This window comes from Acanthaster planci, unplaced genomic scaffold (genome assembly GCF_054643075.1).
Source record: "Acanthaster planci isolate LZ-2023a unplaced genomic scaffold, COTS_SCS Contig2, whole genome shotgun sequence".
NCBI classification, from domain to species: domain Eukaryota; kingdom Metazoa; phylum Echinodermata; class Asteroidea; order Valvatida; family Acanthasteridae; genus Acanthaster; species Acanthaster planci.
The window spans coordinates 283,007-300,836 of NW_028257626.1; the positions used below are offsets into that span (position 1 = coordinate 283,007).

The 17,830-nt window shown below is 38.3% G+C and overlaps 1 protein-coding gene across 15 annotated transcripts in view; it reads left to right on the forward strand.

Moving 5' to 3' along the window:
- LOC110986867 (ryanodine receptor 2-like) overlaps positions 1-17,830 on the forward strand; it is a 188,975-nt gene that overhangs the window by 29,249 nt on the left and 141,896 nt on the right. For all 15 annotated transcript variants that reach the window (XM_087131551.1, XM_087131550.1, XM_087131563.1 and 12 more), the window contains exons 6-12: positions 3,472-3,584; positions 5,668-5,779; positions 7,998-8,097; positions 9,122-9,196; positions 10,159-10,217; positions 12,186-12,289; positions 13,379-13,498. In XM_087131551.1, coding sequence (XP_086987677.1) covers positions 3,472-3,584; positions 5,668-5,779; positions 7,998-8,097; positions 9,122-9,196; positions 10,159-10,217; positions 12,186-12,289; positions 13,379-13,498 — 683 coding nt within the window. The remainder of the gene's footprint in view (positions 1-3,471; positions 3,585-5,667; positions 5,780-7,997; positions 8,098-9,121; positions 9,197-10,158; positions 10,218-12,185; positions 12,290-13,378; positions 13,499-17,830) is intronic.

Consider the following 17,830-nt stretch of genomic DNA (forward strand, 5'->3'; position numbering starts at 1 on the left):
CCAAGCATAGAGAGAGAGAGTTACGTCGCTCAGACCACCATCACAAGTCCTTATACACCCAACCTTTTGATACAGACAGCTGACAAACCGGCTACCTTCACCTTTGCATAACAATCGCTTTCATCATCATATACATACCGGTAGTGCCATTAGGCTTGACAACAGATGTGCTCGTTGGTGATCAGGAATCTCCATTTCATATCTTCAATTCATTATGTGTGATACATTTATATAAATAATGAACGTGCATGAGTGCAGCATTGAGAATAATTTCATGAGGTCATTGATTGAATATTATAATCCACAAAGCAAAGCCAAAATGGACAGAGCAATTAATTTAAACTCTTTATTTCGTTGAACATTTTCCGACAGTTTTCAATATCTTTCCCACCAAAAACTTGACGGCATTCTGCATATGACATCTCATTAGACCTTGATACGTTAAATGACTGAAGCTGATTTTTTTGTGTGTTTTGGGTCACAATTTCTGACACAGACAAATTACATTCTAGAGGATCAGTATTGAATCTGACAAGTCTTTTTTAGCTGGATTTTGTAAATTTAATGAGTCAAATGAATGAAGATTTTTTATGAAAATAAAATCTCATTGCAAGGGGATCTGAGTAGAAAAGTAATGGATGGCTCATGTGCATGTACCGGTAATTCAGTGGGTTTTTTGCGGTCTTCATTCCCTTTTTATTATAAAATATTTGCAGAGATACATGGAGACAGAGCTTGCGTCATCATCAAGACCTGCTCAATGCTCATTAGGCACATTGGCTCCTTTCTCGTTGAAATAATGGGAACAGAGCCGACAAGATTCTCATTAATCATCACAGAAGGAGCAGATCCACTTAGATTCACAGTTGATAATTACGACCCTGCTGTTATTGAATGAAATGCATCATTTCCAACCAGAAGCTTAATGGACTTTTGTTCTGCTCAAAGGATTCTTTTCTGAATTGATGTGTAAATACACAACAATACATGTACATGTACATGTATTTGTCAGCCCCCATTACAAATTGTCTAGTAGAAAATGTATGTATTGAAGTGGAAAAATGGGAAATTTTTTAGAAGTCACGGCTCAACAAATGCAGTGTCAATCAAATTGCTACAGACATGTTATGTTGTAGGAATTCTTTACAGCTTTAAAATGGCTTGGATCAACTGTTATAAATAACAGTTGATCCAAACCATTTTATTTTTGTAAATACAAATAATATTTGTATATTTGTAAATTCTGCTGAGCTTTACGTGTGTACATACATGTATATACGTACAATGTAAATGTACCGGTAAGCTGCTTCTGCTTTAAACATGCATAGAGAGGGGAGTTTGGTTGCAGGTTGTCCTAGAAAGATAAGCAGAAACTTCCACTCAATCCGGTCTGCTTATTGATTGAAATTGACATTCAAGGGATTGTTAACAGTCTGGCTGCATTTGTATGGGAAATGGAAAAACCCCGCTTTTCATTCCAAAGTGATAAATAGTATAAAAACGTCTAAGTTGAGCAATCTGTTTCCTGCTTTGATAAACTAGTGCTAGAGCATGACTTTGTTGCAAGGAGCCACTGCACACTTGGTTAGAAGTTTTTAAAGTTTTGTCAGCAGTTTGTGCGGCATTTTGATTTCTATTTTTGTTTTAATTGCCGACTTACTTGAAAGTGATTGTACATACCTGTGTGAAATAAATCAGAATTAAATTGTATGAAATTGAGCACTTCCACTGAAACTTAACTTGTCATTCTAATACTCTTTGTTTCAGAACATGATATTTTATTGGCTTGTTAGCCGCAATAAGCAGATTCTAAATTAAACGTACTACTCATACTGTTACATCGGGCTAATGCTCCAATGTGTAACATACCATAGTTTTATATAAATGTATGTGTGCCTCATGATGCCCCACCTTTGGCTGTACATGTAGCATTCACCTTTATCACCATTCACAGTTGTTGTTTCCACTCTAACATTGTGCCTCCAGTGAAGTACTGTTTCTACACCTCTCTAGCATTAATCACCTTATGATTGGTGAATCAATATACTCTCTCAGTTAAAAACCTGTGGCTCTTTGTGTGTGACAAACATGCTCTTAGGCATCTGGCTTATTGACAGCAAGGGCTTATTGCTACTACAGGAGCGTTGATTTCAATCAAGAGGCACTGGCATGCGCGTAAAACCGGTATTCACATGTGGTTTCTTACATGGAGAAGGTACATGTACACTGTACATGTACATGTATGTAAGGCTGTGTGTGAGGCAGTTCCAGGACTGTCTATATACATGTGTATACATGTGGCTTACGAAGTGAATCTTTTTTGCCATCGTTTTGTACCTGTTTGCGTTAGAAACAGTAAACTGAGCTCTTTGTTTTGCTACTTCGCTCAGTTTGGCATCCTGATCAGAATGGCATTATTTTCTCTCGGGTGTTAAGAATTCCTTTTTACTCATATTCTGCACAGCTTTTTCATACATGTACATGTAGGCTTTTATCTCAAAAGTGGCTCTGTTGAATTGAGACTCATTTTTGCTGGTTGGTTGCTCACATAATTATTGTCAACTTCTTGTAAAGACTGAACATTGTTCATGTATACATGGTACACATGTACACAGGTACTGTACAATGTAGCTCTACACATGATCAGGCTGTGAATGGTCATAACCTGTGATGGTTTATCCCTTATCACCCCCATCTTTTTGGAGCTGAAACCTGTGTATAATGTACATGTATGTTCTCGTACATGGAAATCAACAAATTTTAACAAAGTGTCTCTGAGCTGAAATCTATGTACATGTACGTACATGTGCCGGTACATGTACATGTATACATGTATGTACCAATACAAATATGTAAATTAGCAAACTTTTTAGCAGTGTACATTGTGTAAATTGTATTTTTTAAGTTTGTTGAATTAATTAAAAAAGGTGTAGATTTGGATTCATCGAGGTAGATTGATAGGGGTACTTACAAATTATCAAACTGGTCAACTGGACTTACTGTAGGTGAAAAATTCACAGAGTGAATGGTTTCAAGACTCATCTGAGTCATGTCTTCAACTCTGACTGACTGGGTGAATTAGTAGAAAGGTAGTATCAATGCCTCAATGGTTGTGAGGGTGTCAAGGAATTTTCTGGATCGCTGGTTTTTAAGCCGGTGAAAGGTTTTGCAGCTGTCCTTTTTGTTGTTAATTACATGTAATGATCACATGGTTGAGAAAAAGGTACATGTACCTTCAGTATTTGCAGTGGAAACTCGACACCATGAGAGGACAGAAGTTAAAACTCTTAAAATTCAGAGATTAGGTACATGTATGATTCTAAATAAAAATTGAAACTGAAAGAAAACTTGTGAGGTTCAAACGTGGATTGGAGTTGGAAGGAGAAACTTTGACTCCCCAATTGCTGGTACATGAATGGCAGGTACACATGAATGACCTTTTTTGGACTTTTCCCCCCCCCTTCTTTTCAGGTGAGACTTGCTGGTGGACCATCTACCCAGCATCCAAACAGAGGTCAGAAGGAGAGAAAGTGAGGGTAGGGGACGATCTCATCTTGGTCAGCGTGTCATCGGAGAGATATCTGGTGAGTTATTTGAAAAGCGGCAACCTTTTTGTGCCAAGTTGGCTGAATTTAGGCTGCCCACAAATACACTGTGGATTGTTTGTCACGTACAGGTAATTAGGAAGACCAACAGTGATTGTGACTTCTACAGTCACATTGTGTTTCATGACTAAACAAATCATTCAAAAGGTGTTTTCCATTTCCCCCAAAAAATCAGAATTGAAAACGTGTCATTCCATGCAAAATTGCATGCAGAATTATTTGTTAGAGTTGTGCCAACTTGGAAAGATTTTGGCTGATGCCTTTTCATTGAGTGTTTTGAACATATTTTGACATTTGTTGGTTCATTATAAATGATAAGCAATAAAATCTGTAGAATGAAAATTGTTAATTGTATTCATAAATGTATAATTAGTGAGTGGAGAAAAAAAGTGTTCTTGAGTCTTCACTGGAAAATCTTTTAAATGTCACTGGCCATGGAAAGATATAAAACAGTGTCAGTGAATTGTGAGCATAGTTTCAAAATTGAAGAAAGTCTTTGCAGTGTACATTCTTTCTTCAGTTTACAGTGTACTAGTACATGGACACGTATATATCTGAACATGTACATGTACCATTTGATGATATTGTCAGTGTTTTTCTTTATTTGATATAAACCAGAAGGGATTATCTTTCTCATTACTGTTTGATGTATTCGAGGAATGCTTTTAAAATTGAAGCTGTCAGATAAAGCTTGTGCACGTATTTTCTGTACTGCTCGACCATCTTATCACGAGTCTTGGAGGCAAGGAATTTTTCTCTTAATTCCAAATTTGGCGTATGGCTTAACCAGATCCGGTCTCCATGCGCGCAACCACGCGCCGTCCATCTATGATTAGGCAGTGCAACACTTTGAGATCTGGGGGTTTGTTTTGCTCTCGATTCTATGCAAGTTGATACCCGTAGCCTGTGGTTGTCAGCTTTTATAGTATAATCCCTCTAAGTCGTACAATCCTCTGAGTCCAGTGTCACAGACACGTGAATAATGATCACTTTTGTTGTGGTTTTTGGACTGAAGTGAATTTCCTCTGGAATTCTTGCTATATCATTAGAGTTATTGTTTTTATATTTCTTGGTCTACAGTTTGTACATGTAGTTTTTTTAATTATTTGGTCTAGATTTTAGTTTCAAACAGTTTGAACAGTGAAACTCCTTACATGGATGTGTGTACCGTGATCACTTGTGTCATGGTTTTTTTCTTGGAAGATGGATTTAAATGCATGCCCTGATGTCGTTTTGTGTGTGTTGGGGGAATTATTATTGTGAAGAATCATTTCTGGATTTCTTCTGAAATTCTGACCACTTAGTAGAAGTTATATTTTTTTAAATGTATTCGTTACTACATGTACATGTTGGTCCATAATTTCAATTTTTTACTTACATATAGTTAGTCTCGATTTTAGTTTCGAGCAGTCTGAACATTAAAATCCCTAATGGTATTAGAAAAACACATGTACATGTATGAATTGATTTCAAAAAGGTATTCAATTTCAGATGCATATACAGGTACATGTTTCACTTCAAGCATGTACTGGTATTTTGCTAAGCAAATACAATTCTGTTCCAGCAGATAGTACATTCATGCACTGCTATGCATTGGAAATGCTGAACGTACATGTACATGTATGATACAGTACTTACATGTACATGCACATGTAGTACATACAGTGTATATTGTACATGCACAGTATGTTGTGAGCTGAAGGTAATCTGTTCATGAAGCTCACCGTTAGTCAAATTTTTTGTACATTAAAAGTTTGAAAATTAAGAATATAAATGTCCCATGACAAAACTACTACTAGTACATGTACTGGTATGTGTATTTCTAGGAATTATACATTTTCTCAATTGATGATCTTACAATGTTTGTGCCAGATTTATACTGAATTACGAGTACTGTAGTTGTTTGTTATTGCAGCCATATCAGTTGGTATTGTCAGTGGACCCATTGCACGATAAAAAACAGTAACAGATGTTCAAGGTGCGTACTTTTAGTTTACCAAATGCTGACACATTTTGGCTTTGTTATTGAAAATGATTTGTGTCTGGTCCTGTATTTCTGCAGCATCTCTCACCAGAGAAGAAGCAGCAACCACCCAGGGTTCAAGCCTCCTTTCAGCAGACGCTATGGACAGTGGCTCCCGTCAGCTCAGGTGGTGTCAAGACAAAAGCCATGGGTAAGCATTTATATTTTTATTACAACAAAAACTAGGTAACTCTTCAGCGACTTAATTTAATTAACACTGTATACTTTCCTGTCTAAGCTTGCTTGGGTGGGACTCAAAGCCTGAACCTCCTACCTATGGTATACATCTACACCAAGCTGACATGGTCACCTGACTGGTTTGAATTCAATTTCAATCGATAATTCTATGGTTACTTTAATCAGTATGTGTGTTCCATCTTGTTCTTATCTTGTGAGCTTGTTTTAATTGTAAAAGTACCCGTTCTTGGGGTTCAGCATGACTCTTGTTGAAAATCAAATGAGTGAGCAATAAGCTCTTTGTCTCTTTAATTGTACTTGGCAAGTAGAGCTCAGATGGTAAACTCTCGACTTTTATGGGAAAAAATACAAATATGTGAATTGCAAGGTAGACGTGGGGAATATTTGTCCCCTCCCTCCGAAATAATGGGGAAAATAAAAGGAAGTGGATTGAAATGGTCAGTTTCCAAGAAATACTTCAGACTTGGTTTCCCTTAACTTCTGATTGTTTGTAATTATCAGTCTGCCCCTATGCAGTACATTTCCCTCCGCCCCCTCTTTGCAAAAAGTCACATCCTTCCTTGTGGCACCCATGATGACAAAGTGCCATTGGTATGATGTGTTGAAGTTGTTAACATCCTGAGTGCATTTGTGGTGATGCAAGATGCAGTTAATAAATCTGGTGCCATTTTACTTGATACCGTACATTTCCCCTGCTTCACCGGTCGTTGAAAAGTTGGTAAATCAATTCTTGCGTAGCCTGGATGTCTCAGGATGCTTCAGTGTGCATGAGGTTTTCAGGGAAGTCATGCTCTCGGTGTCTGCGGAGTGAGTTGGAAAAACCCCGATTGAAACAAGTCATGCCCCAGTATCATTTTGCAATTGTGTAACTGTGCATTTGCCGCCGTGCTGAGAGAAACTTAATCATTATCACTGGAAAAAACCAGGAGTAATGATTTTGCTTGAAGATGTCTGCAGGTAGTCCAGAGTAGCTAGATGACCCTTGAAATAAATTAGACATGAGATAATGGCCTTGATGTTTGGCCAGATTTTGTGATACATGTAGCTTTGTAGAAATCTCAAGATGGTTGTAAGGTGCTCCTCAAGGAGAGCCGAAGTATTAGATTAACCTTAAAGGAAGGATACAGTGAAGAAAGAACTCAAGCTGAATCCAAATTCCTGGTTCGTTTGCACTGCTTGAGTTGGTCACAACTTGCCCTGCTCTGGGGGAGAACATGCTACCAGTAAGGTCGTAAACCTCCAGGCATTATCATAGCAAAAGCAGCTGAGCCACAACTGATCGGGTAGATTAAAATTAGCAATGATGGATTTGTGCTTTGAGACAGGTTTGTCTTGCTTTGCAGCAGATTCAGTGGACCATTTGCAGCTGTTTGAAAAATAAAACCAACTAAATTTTCATTCAAATCACTTTGAAAGCCTTGGCATACAGCAGTAATGACATAAAGTATATTTTATTTGGCTTGGTATCATTTGAAAGAAAATGACAAAGGGTTACGGTATTTCCAAAGGTGTGTCTTGTTGGAAAAGCATTTCCCATACATTCTTAACCTAGGGTGCCGGTAGTACCATCGGTACATGTACAATCATGCTGGTTAATTGTAGATACATGTACCCTTCTGGTGAGGCATTTATTAAACACATGGGTACATGTAGGACCTGTGTCACAATGTACTTTTTTAGTTGCCTAGAAAGTATGGATAGAGAACTGGTCAGTAGCAAGGAACACCTCATGACATTTTGGTTATCAGTCTGTTTCTGCTTTGCAATTTTGTTCTGTCCTTAGCCAATTTAGGTGCTTTGGTTGTATTCAAATCTGTTTTCTAAGGCTAAGTCAAGGTCTTTTCCCATTGGAAATACACATGGATGTGTTGACAATAGACGCAGCCACAGCTCCAGAAGCCTGTTTTAGACATGACCTTAGAAGCTGTGTGAAATTGGATTGTGGATATCGCAAAGGCTTAATTCTTTTAAGGCATAATTAATTAGGCCCTGATGGTTCACCCAGTTTGGCACCCAGATGAAAATTCATGTTATGAGGGTGAAAATTTGATAGGGGTTCTATTGATTCACATTGTTCCAGATTCATTGAAGGTCTTTGACTCGAAGTGGACTGATTTTGTTAAATTGAGTCACTTTTTTTCTCTCGTTTTCTCCCTTTGTCCGATCTGTAGGGTTCCTGAATGGCATGGACGTCTTGAGGTTCTCCCACGGCCACTTGGACGAGTTCCTCACCGTTCCTCAGTCAGGCTGCAAGGAGGATGACAGCATCAGGTCAGTTTCCATGGCAACATTGATTGCCACAGGACAACAACTGGACTTGGAGCCCAGCAGACCATCTCCGAATATCAGAACTGGGCCAGTTGGGGCCACACTCACATTGCATTAGTTCTGCTACATGCAGTGGTAGAGAATCATTTACTACAAGACACACATACTTAATATTTGGTTAAAGGTTCGGTCTAGATTTGAGTAAAACTATGCTGCCATGATTTTGAAGTGGTCGGTTCACAGGGATCAGTTGTATACGTCTGTCTAATATCCTCTGCAGTGCTGATTGGTTTGGGTGGATGATTTGTGGTCTGGTGGGGAAGTAATTGTTCTGGAGATTTCTCTGTGACTTGTTAACTGGGCAGTTTACTTTTTGCTCCCATCATGACAAATTGATGACTTGTATTTGCCAAAATTTGATGAAACATTTGTTGAACAGAATGGTGCTGTGAATTGTGTAACTGTTTTAAAAGGCTGGTTAAACGTAAACAAGGAATTTTTGAAAGAAAAAAAAAAGCTTTGTCATTATCTAAGTGCTTCAGGAGCTACCTTTTGACACTTAGGGTAATAAATAGACTATAGACTTGAAAGAATAAACACAATAAACTTTCAGCATTCTTGCCTTAGTGTTGCATTTAGTCTCTAATTGGCCAGTCATTAGTTCATCTTAATTCATTGTAACACTGACCTGAGCAGTCCACAGGTGTTTCTCTTTCACACCTACTTTCACTCCATACAAAATGGTCATTTAGTATGCAAATTAACTTCAGTGTCATGATTAACTGATTCTTTTTGAAACAATGAATTATTAACCAAATCAGTTGGCCATTGAGTTAATAACATAGAGGTAGTTTTTCTAAAGTTGCTAATTATGCCTATTTAACTAATCAAGAGAGACTAATACAGTCTCTTGGTGGAAGGAATTTGGGGGTCTGTAACCTTGGTATCAATACATTATTTTTCCCTTGTCTTTCTTGTGCAATTGTATCATTCTTTTAGTTTTATGGTCTCTCTGTCTCTTTCCCAGTGAGGTATCGTATGAGACAGGTGCCGTGTCTTGTTTTGCAAGGTCTCTGTGGCGAATAGAACTCCTCACCAAAAAGTAAATATCAGATATCTTAAAAGTTATTATTTTAGAAATTCAAATGAACTCATAGTTGAGTTAAGTGATTAGCAGGGCTGGTATCAATCTATTTTGCAGCATTATTAGGAGTTTTATGAAGTGTCTTCCAGCTCCAAGAATATTTTGAAGGAGTAATGATTTTGAAATCATAGAAATATTCCTTTGAGGTAGACTGGTATCTGATTGGAATATTTGTTTAGAGAATCCTAAAAGATTGAGTGCATTCAGCTCTTTATTATTCAGGTATACATGTCATTGTTGATATTACCTAATATAAGAGTATTACAATTCGTAACAAAATAACAAAAATTTGCAGTACAGAGAATAATTTCATGTAAAACTTAAAGCTTTTTAATGTCTTTGCGCAGTAGTCCGAGATAGAGAGCTTATCAGAGTTAACAAGCCTATCACTGGAATGCTTTTATAAGGAACATGTGTTGACCAAATTCTGATGTACATGAATAGAAATGCCACACCAAAAGGGCAATAGGAAAATACATTATGGAATCAAGCTTTTTGTTGGTGTGAAGGACATTCCCCACCGTGTTTAAGCCAACAACTTAGGTTCAATCAAGTGTTATTAATAGATTCATCTTTTGAGTAAGGGTAATTCCAGAATTTAGGGGTCCTTTTTTTCGTGTCCCTGTCACATTTGACTTATGATTTTGTACATGTAAGTTCAGAAGTTATCAGAACACATTTTCTAATTAATGCAAATTACCTGCCAAACAAATAGTAATAGTTTGAAAAAAAATTCTGGTAATATTTCCATGTTAAATAACAAAGGACAGATGTAACAGGGACATGAAAATGTCAAACTTTTGGACCCCCAATTTCTGGAATTACCCATAACTGAAATGTATGGTAACACCATGTATGGATGTACGGAGAGCCAATTCTGATAAAATTTCCTGAATTTTTTTTGAATGATCTACCGGTAGATGGAATGGCAGCTATGTGTCGTGGGGCCAGGACTGCAGAATCAGACACCTAACATCAGGTAAGTACATGTGCCAGCAATAAATAGACTGGAGACAGATACAGTGAGCCCCTGTGGGCCATGCCTGCCCCCTTTCCAAATGAAAGGAGCAATAAGTACAGTGCACCAACAGGTTACCAGGGCTGATATAAGGAATTAACAATTTGGTACTTACCAGGTTACCAGGGCTGATATAAGTAATTAACAATGTAGTACTTACCAGGTTACCAGGGCTGATATAAGGAATTAACAATTTGGTACTTACCAGGTTACCAGGGCTGATATAAGGAATTAACAATTTAGTACTTACCAGGTGACCAGGGCTGATATAAGGAATTAACAATGTAGTACTTACCAGGTTACCAGGGCTGATATAAGTAATTAACAATGTAGTACTTACCAGGTTACCAGGGCTGATATAAGGAATTAACAATTTGGTACTTACCAGGTTACCAGGGCTGATATAAGGAATTAACAATTTAGTACTTACCAGGTGACCAGGGCTGATATAAGGAATTAACAATGTAGTACTTACCAGGTGACCAGGGCTGATATAAGTAATTAACAGTATACATGTAGGACACCACCAAGTTACCAGGGCTGATATAAGGAATTAACAATGTAGTACTTACCAGGTGACCAGGACTGATATAAGTAATTAACAGTATACATGTAGGACACCACCAAGTTACCAGGGCTGATATAAGGAATTAACAATGTAGTACTTACCAGGTTACCAGGGCTGATATAAGGAATTAACAATTTAGTACTTACCAGGTTACCAGGGCTGATATAAGTAATTAACAATGTAGTATTTACCAGGTTACCAGGGCTGATATAAGTAATTAACAGTATACATGTAGGACACCACCAAGTTACCAGGGCTGATATAAGTAATTAACAGTATACATGTAGGACACCACCAAGTTACGGGTTCTGATATAAGAAATTTGCATTATGCTAAGTGGTTACCAGGCAAAGGCAACATTTTAGAATGCATTCTGGGAAAATGTGCTAATCAGTGTTTATTTATAAAAATACCAGACGCTCATGGTTTTGAGGTAAAATATTAATTTTTTGGGGAAAAAATGTTAACTTATTCAGTGGTCTTGCAAATCAATTTACTGATGTTGCTTATTAACTGTGAGCGACATAGACGAACCCTTCTGGAAATTGAAGTTGACACCATCTTGTGCTAAATTGAAGATGAGCTAGGTACACATGTACCGCTATTACCAAAAAAAGGAAATATTTTTCTGTCTTTTATCCCAGCATGACACATGAATTAAAGCAAATTTCCTCATTTTAAAATTTAAACTTCTCATTTGCATTTGCCATTACAAACTGAAAAGTTTGTGCAATATGGAAATTTGCTCTTTTTTCTGTGTTACCTTTTTTATGTCTGAATAGAAGTCTTTTGGATGAAGGCTAGTAGAGTCTCTTCCCACAAACCGTTCATGTATAGTGTACCTAATGCATTTTTTGTTGTTGAGTGCAGAGAGTATTCATTTTGTTGGCTTATAATAGTAATGTTTATAGATACACCAGACTATGATAGATATCTTGGAAAATTCTTGATGTTTACATTTCACAGATTTATGTCCACATAAGCTTGATCTCTCTCAGGCTTGGTTGATTGTCATAATTGCTTGTGTCTCGTACGTCATCACGACATACATGTACATGTATGCTCTCATCAGCATAAAATACAGAAAGGTACCTGTACATCATGTACACTTAAATTATGTTTACAATGAACTTTAAAGAGTTGTCTGGTGTAGCACACTGAAATATTCAACTATTTGTAGGGAAGAATTAAAATCAATGTTTTCACTTCAGAAAATGAATAAATCTTGAATATCTTTATGCTACTCTGATTCGGTTTGGTGTTATTATTCTTGTCACACTCAAGATTCATTTAAGAGAAATTTCTTGTCTGCACATTTCAGGTATTTGTTATTACTAGTTGACATTTGCTTTGTACTGCAGGGAAGTATTTGTCTGTGTCAAGCACTGGAGACAACGATGTGTGCATAGTGCCTAGGAACCGGGCAGATCTTCCCTCGACTGTGTTCTGCCTCCGGCAATCAAAGGTTAGCAAGATAAATGATTCGTGTATTTTGGACTCACAAATTCATTCCATTGTCAGGCGGGGGCTTCAAGGGAACCTTGGTGTACGGTACCATCAAAAAGAAAAAACTGGGGTGTAGGAATTTTTGTGGATTCCTGATTCCAAGGATCATCAGTCAGCTGTCGTGCAGAAGGCAGATCTTTGCCGTGAACGATTCTGCAATTTAGATTTTGGAGCCCTTATTTTTTATTGGAGATCCCTTCCTGTCAAGATTGTTGCAGAGTGTTGGTCGTGGCATCTTAGAGCTCGGTGTCTGAATTCCAAATTTGAATCTCAGAATGTAGACCAGCAGAATTATGACAAAGTTAAATTAAAGTCCTTATCCTGCTGATTCTTACAGAGGTCTGCAGTGTATGACAGCCACAAAGGGTTTCATCATTCCTACTGAATTAAGAAAGCTCTGCCCCAAAGATGGCAGCTGTGTATAACATCCATTGACCTGTGTGTTTTGTTTCCTGTTGCGGTTGTAGTGTTTTGCCAACAAGTGGTTTGTATAAACTTGGCACGGCTGACAGAATGAGTCACAAAGATTAAAATAATAATCCATGTAATGATCAATTTGCTATAAAATCAGTAGGCTGTGCAGAAGAAGCTATGATTCTTACCCCTTCAATACTGAGTGTATCTTCTATAGAGTACCAAAGTGTGATGTCACTGTGACCCAGAACAAATGGAGTACGCGCGCGTGCTGGTTCGTGCACTGATTCTCGCTCTAATGCCTTTTACACACACAATTATGCGCCTGACATAGTCACTTTGGTACTCTTTAGATTGCACACAGAATATATCTTGTCCAAAAATACTTCTCCAGCCAAGATTGGAATGCACGGGTTTACAGCCACCCACCCAAACAAAATGGCTGCCAATGTTGATAACGCAAAGAAAGGTCTTACGACAACTTCATGTGGATTTTGCCAATGGTAATGGTGAATCAACTTCACCTTTCAGTGTGGTATTTCTAGAGAAAGAAATAAATGAAATGGGTACTTGCAGGTTTAATGATGATTGTCATAATGAACAAAGTGTGCATCTCTCCCCCTCACCCCCATAGGAGGATACTTCTCATTGGAACAATAAGCAGGAACACGGCATGGGAATCGCTGAGATCAAGTATGGAGACTCTACAGTGATAATCCAACACAAAGACACAGGTCTCTGGTTGTCCTATCTGGTGAGACACCTCTCTTGTTTATAGCTAACCTCTCCTCACCCTCGCCCCCAAAGTATAAGTTGATGCAGTCCTTAGATTGCAATGAAAGGGAAATATCAAAGATAAACACGCAGGCATGTTGTATCCAACTCATGCAATAAATCTGACAGTATCTATGAAGCTACTTTGTTTGAAATTGTAATGCAAAAATGAGAAAAGCCTGCCTGGTCTTCTAAATTGAAATGTTTAATTTTAAAAATACAGAAATATTAACATTTTCTGATTTGAGAAGAAACTCAGTTGTACGAGAACATTTACATGCATAGTAACGAGCCATGCAAATATTTTTGCTTGTACTCAGTATATTTATTTTGTGATTTTATTTTGATAGTATTGCATGTGTAGTTTCTATCCAGATGTACAGTTTTGTAAAAGAAAGAAAACTAATCAGATGTGTGCTTGAAACACTTCAGAAAACATTTGATGGTAATTCGTCACTTTTCAAAGCCGAAAACAAACTTCATCTTTTCAAAAGAGGAATTACAAAAAGATGTACTTCAAAGGTTTGTGTCCTTCATCTGTCTGAAACCTTGTGCAGAAATTCTCCTGTCATCAAGTGGTAAGCTCTTGGAATGAGCTTTTGAACATCTGCTTATTCAGAACTGTTCACACTATTTTTAGTTGCCCGTTTGCCGATCATAACCTCTAGGTTATTTTCAGCCAGAAGGTCAAAGACTAAGGTCATCAAGGTCATGGACTGGACAAAGGCCTTTGTTTTTCCCCAAAAGGGTGAAGGGATAGTGACAGCCCTCCTGTGATTTTCCCCTTTTTTTCCTCTCTTACTTTGTATTCTTGCCATGCCGGGTGCAAATGATAATTTCCACTGTGGCATAGGCAAGCCAGAGCTAGTCACCAAATATGGCCCACGCCTGGGTTTTCCATCTGATATTAATCAGTGGCCCAGTCCTCTCTGGTGTCACACTGTGCAAAGACGGCTCAGTTGCCTGCAGCAAATGATCTCCCTCCTTGGCATTTGTTAGCATTGACTCATCCTCGTCACCGTTGCTCTTCGTGTCAGTCTTGATGCTCTCTGTGTGGTGTCGTTTATCTCCACCGACGGGAAGAGCACAGTGAGGTGAAAAAGCAGGAGGGATAAAGATGTGGCGTTGTGCGAGATGGACTGTTCACCCAGTGACCTCCACTGCAATATCCCTTACCAGGAGTCGATAAAGATTTACATGTAGGAATATTTCTGTATACCAGCACAGATCTGCCCAGCCGTCAGGTGGGATAGTTACTGGCCGTACTGTCGGTGGGGATTGGGCCCGATGAAATTTGGAGGACAGGCAGGGGTTATAAATGGTCCCCATCTTTGCCAAATAGTGCATTGTTCCTTTGACCTGTTTGGAGTTCGTTGAGGTGCATTACTCAGAAATTTATTTTAAGATGGTATTGAAACGACATGTCCAATATGCGTAAATATATTTGTGTTCATGTTTATGCCCGTCGCTCAGCCTTAAATGATGTGTACAACAAAAGGACATGCAGCTAAGGGCAGCAGCTAGGACTTTTTACTCTAGAAGTAAACAAAACCAGTAAATCTGAGCAGTGTGTGGGGTTGGTTGAATTAAATAATAGAGCACATCTTAAACTTCTTCCCTCAAATTATCATATTTTATTGATTTTGTACCCATTTTCATAATTGAATGTGAAATAGTAACCATACTAGCCGATGGTGCTTGAGTATTTTGGGGGCAAGGATCATGTGGAAAGTTTGTGCACGAGGAGGGTAACTTCAAGGGATAGAATTCCATTATACCTGTATGGATCCCTTTTGATATCTCGTGCACAAACCCTATGAGACTGGTCAGAGCAATTCTGTTTTCTTTACTTAAGTGAATATCCTCAATATTTTCACAGTTAAATTAGACTTTTTAGAACATTTTATTGCTTTCAGATGGCTAAAGGGTCACTGCAGGGAAAAATTAGTGGCATCCATATGCAGAATTTGTTCCAACTTAACCTTAAAAGTGTAGAATTAAGAAATTTGGCTGGTTGACATTGATGTGTACCAACCAAACCTAATGAGCCAACCTCATTGTCGAGTCTGATTTATCAGTTACATGCGTGAACAAAGTTGGCTTCAGTCATGACTAAGACATCTGAGACAGGAAAAAAATGTCAGTTTATCAAGGTTCTGGGATGAAATTGTAGAAAGTTAATTCACAGTCAATTCACATGTGCCTCTTTTTTCAAACTACCCTCCTCCCCCCACCGCCGCCCAGGGTAGGCTCACAATTTCCTGCCAAAGCCGTCCAAGCTCGACATTTATCATAGTGATATCTTCAACAGGGCTACTGGTACTTGATGGGCAGCTGGCTGATGGCCCACCGTGTTGCCTGGATGGATTACATGTTGCCAGGGGCAACTGTTAATTTTACACCCAGCTCAAGAGATCTTTATTGGATGGCAAAATTGTTATTTTACATGTATAAAAAATGAAAAAAAGAAACAAATACAATCATACCAGTATCATGAAAGGCATATTTTAACTTGCTCCATTACTGAAATAGGCAATTTATAAAAGAAAAAAAAAGAACTCTTCTGGAAAGCCCATGGAAAGAATTTCAAATAAGAAAATTGGTGGAGATATCCACACCTCCCTTTGTGCTTTGCGGTCGTCATCTGTTTTCACCGACTGTCTGCCATGATCGCACAAATTGTCAAGTACAGTGTGCCAGTTCCTTTGCTAGGAACAAACTATTGCAAAACTTAGTAATGTGTATTGTGGTATCGCACTGTAATTTTAACTATAAGCAAATATCTTGGGTTTTTAAATACATCACTTTTAACTCACCATGTCCACTTATGTTTGAATAAAGTAAGTGGTTGGAAGATGTCAAACATCCAAATGTACATGTAATATCAGGCTAACGTTAATTAGTATTCATGTTGCTAATACTTTAGCATTGTACACGTGGAGCCCATTGCTTCTGAGCTCATGATTTTGTCAGGTTACATGCCACTGTACTGGTACATGTGCAGCTTCAAAAAAAAAAAAAAAGGAAGTGATGGCGAATTAGGCACACAGGTGCATGCCAAGGATTTTAGATTGGGCTTTTGGCCTTTCACTGATGAAAAAATTGCATCTTGTGAAAAGTCAAGGATTCTAGCCAAAAAAATTCTATTGCACATCACTTTGAATTAAAACTGGCAGTTCAAAAACTCTCCCCTCCCTAGAAAAGAAAAAGACACACCTTAACCCTGATAGAAGTGATTATTAAATGTGACATCGAACGTCCAGACAGCTCGGGAAGTCTGGAAGACCTGGTAAAGTGAGGTAAATCTGCATCAAAAACAACACGTTCTTGAGCGCACCCCAGACGCCCATTACTGCCGTCCCATTTTGATAACTTCATCAAATGTCTTCTCCAGTTCCAAGACCAAGGGGCCATTCAGTCCATACATGAATGATTGCAAAAGCTGTCTACATACATGTAGTTTACCCGCAGTGCGCTCCTCCGTTTATCTTGGTGGATTTGTCGGGGCATATTGGAGAGATCCTTCCCGAGAAGCTTAAATGCTTGAGGCAATCTATGACTGGCTTATTTATTTTTCATCTCTTTACGTGCTCACTTGCATGTCAACTCCTTGGTGTGTGTCCCTCCAACATGAATGAAGTCATTAGATTAAATGGTTTTATTGAGTTTTGTGTCAGGATCATTAACCGTTTAGTAATCACAGGATTCAGTCCATTAAAATCATCAGGGCCCAATTTCATGAAATGGCTGAGCAGAAATTATTGCTTTGTGACCCAACCTAACAAAATGAGTCTTAAGCTGGCGTCGCCACTTTTAAGTTTAATGAAGGCCTTTATAAGATCTTTCCATGGCAGAAATAAGGAACAGGTTTCACGCACATAACGAACATTTTAATCTGGATGGCAAACTGAGTGATATTTCCAAAAACAAAAGAGCCTAGGGCCCCAAAAGTCTGTGGTTTCTGGTCAGCGCGTGCGTCACTGTAGACCTACCGGTACATGTATGTGTTGGCAAAATAAAAACATTTTTATTTGGTATAATACGATTTCCAAAAACTGCCAAACTCACTTGATCAACTGGAATCCTGCTGCTGCGTAATGTAAATGTGCTTTATGGCACCGATACATTTAGTCGGGCACTCTCTTTAAGATGACGTCATGACGTCATGTATTACATGTATACATTTACATCTGGGAACCAGATAAACATGGTGGTCTTATGTCAAGGGTACATCTACAAGCTGAAAATGCCTTTAAACAGTAAATAGTGAGAGGGCCAGTTTATGTCAGTGTTGGAAGCAGCAGTACGTAAG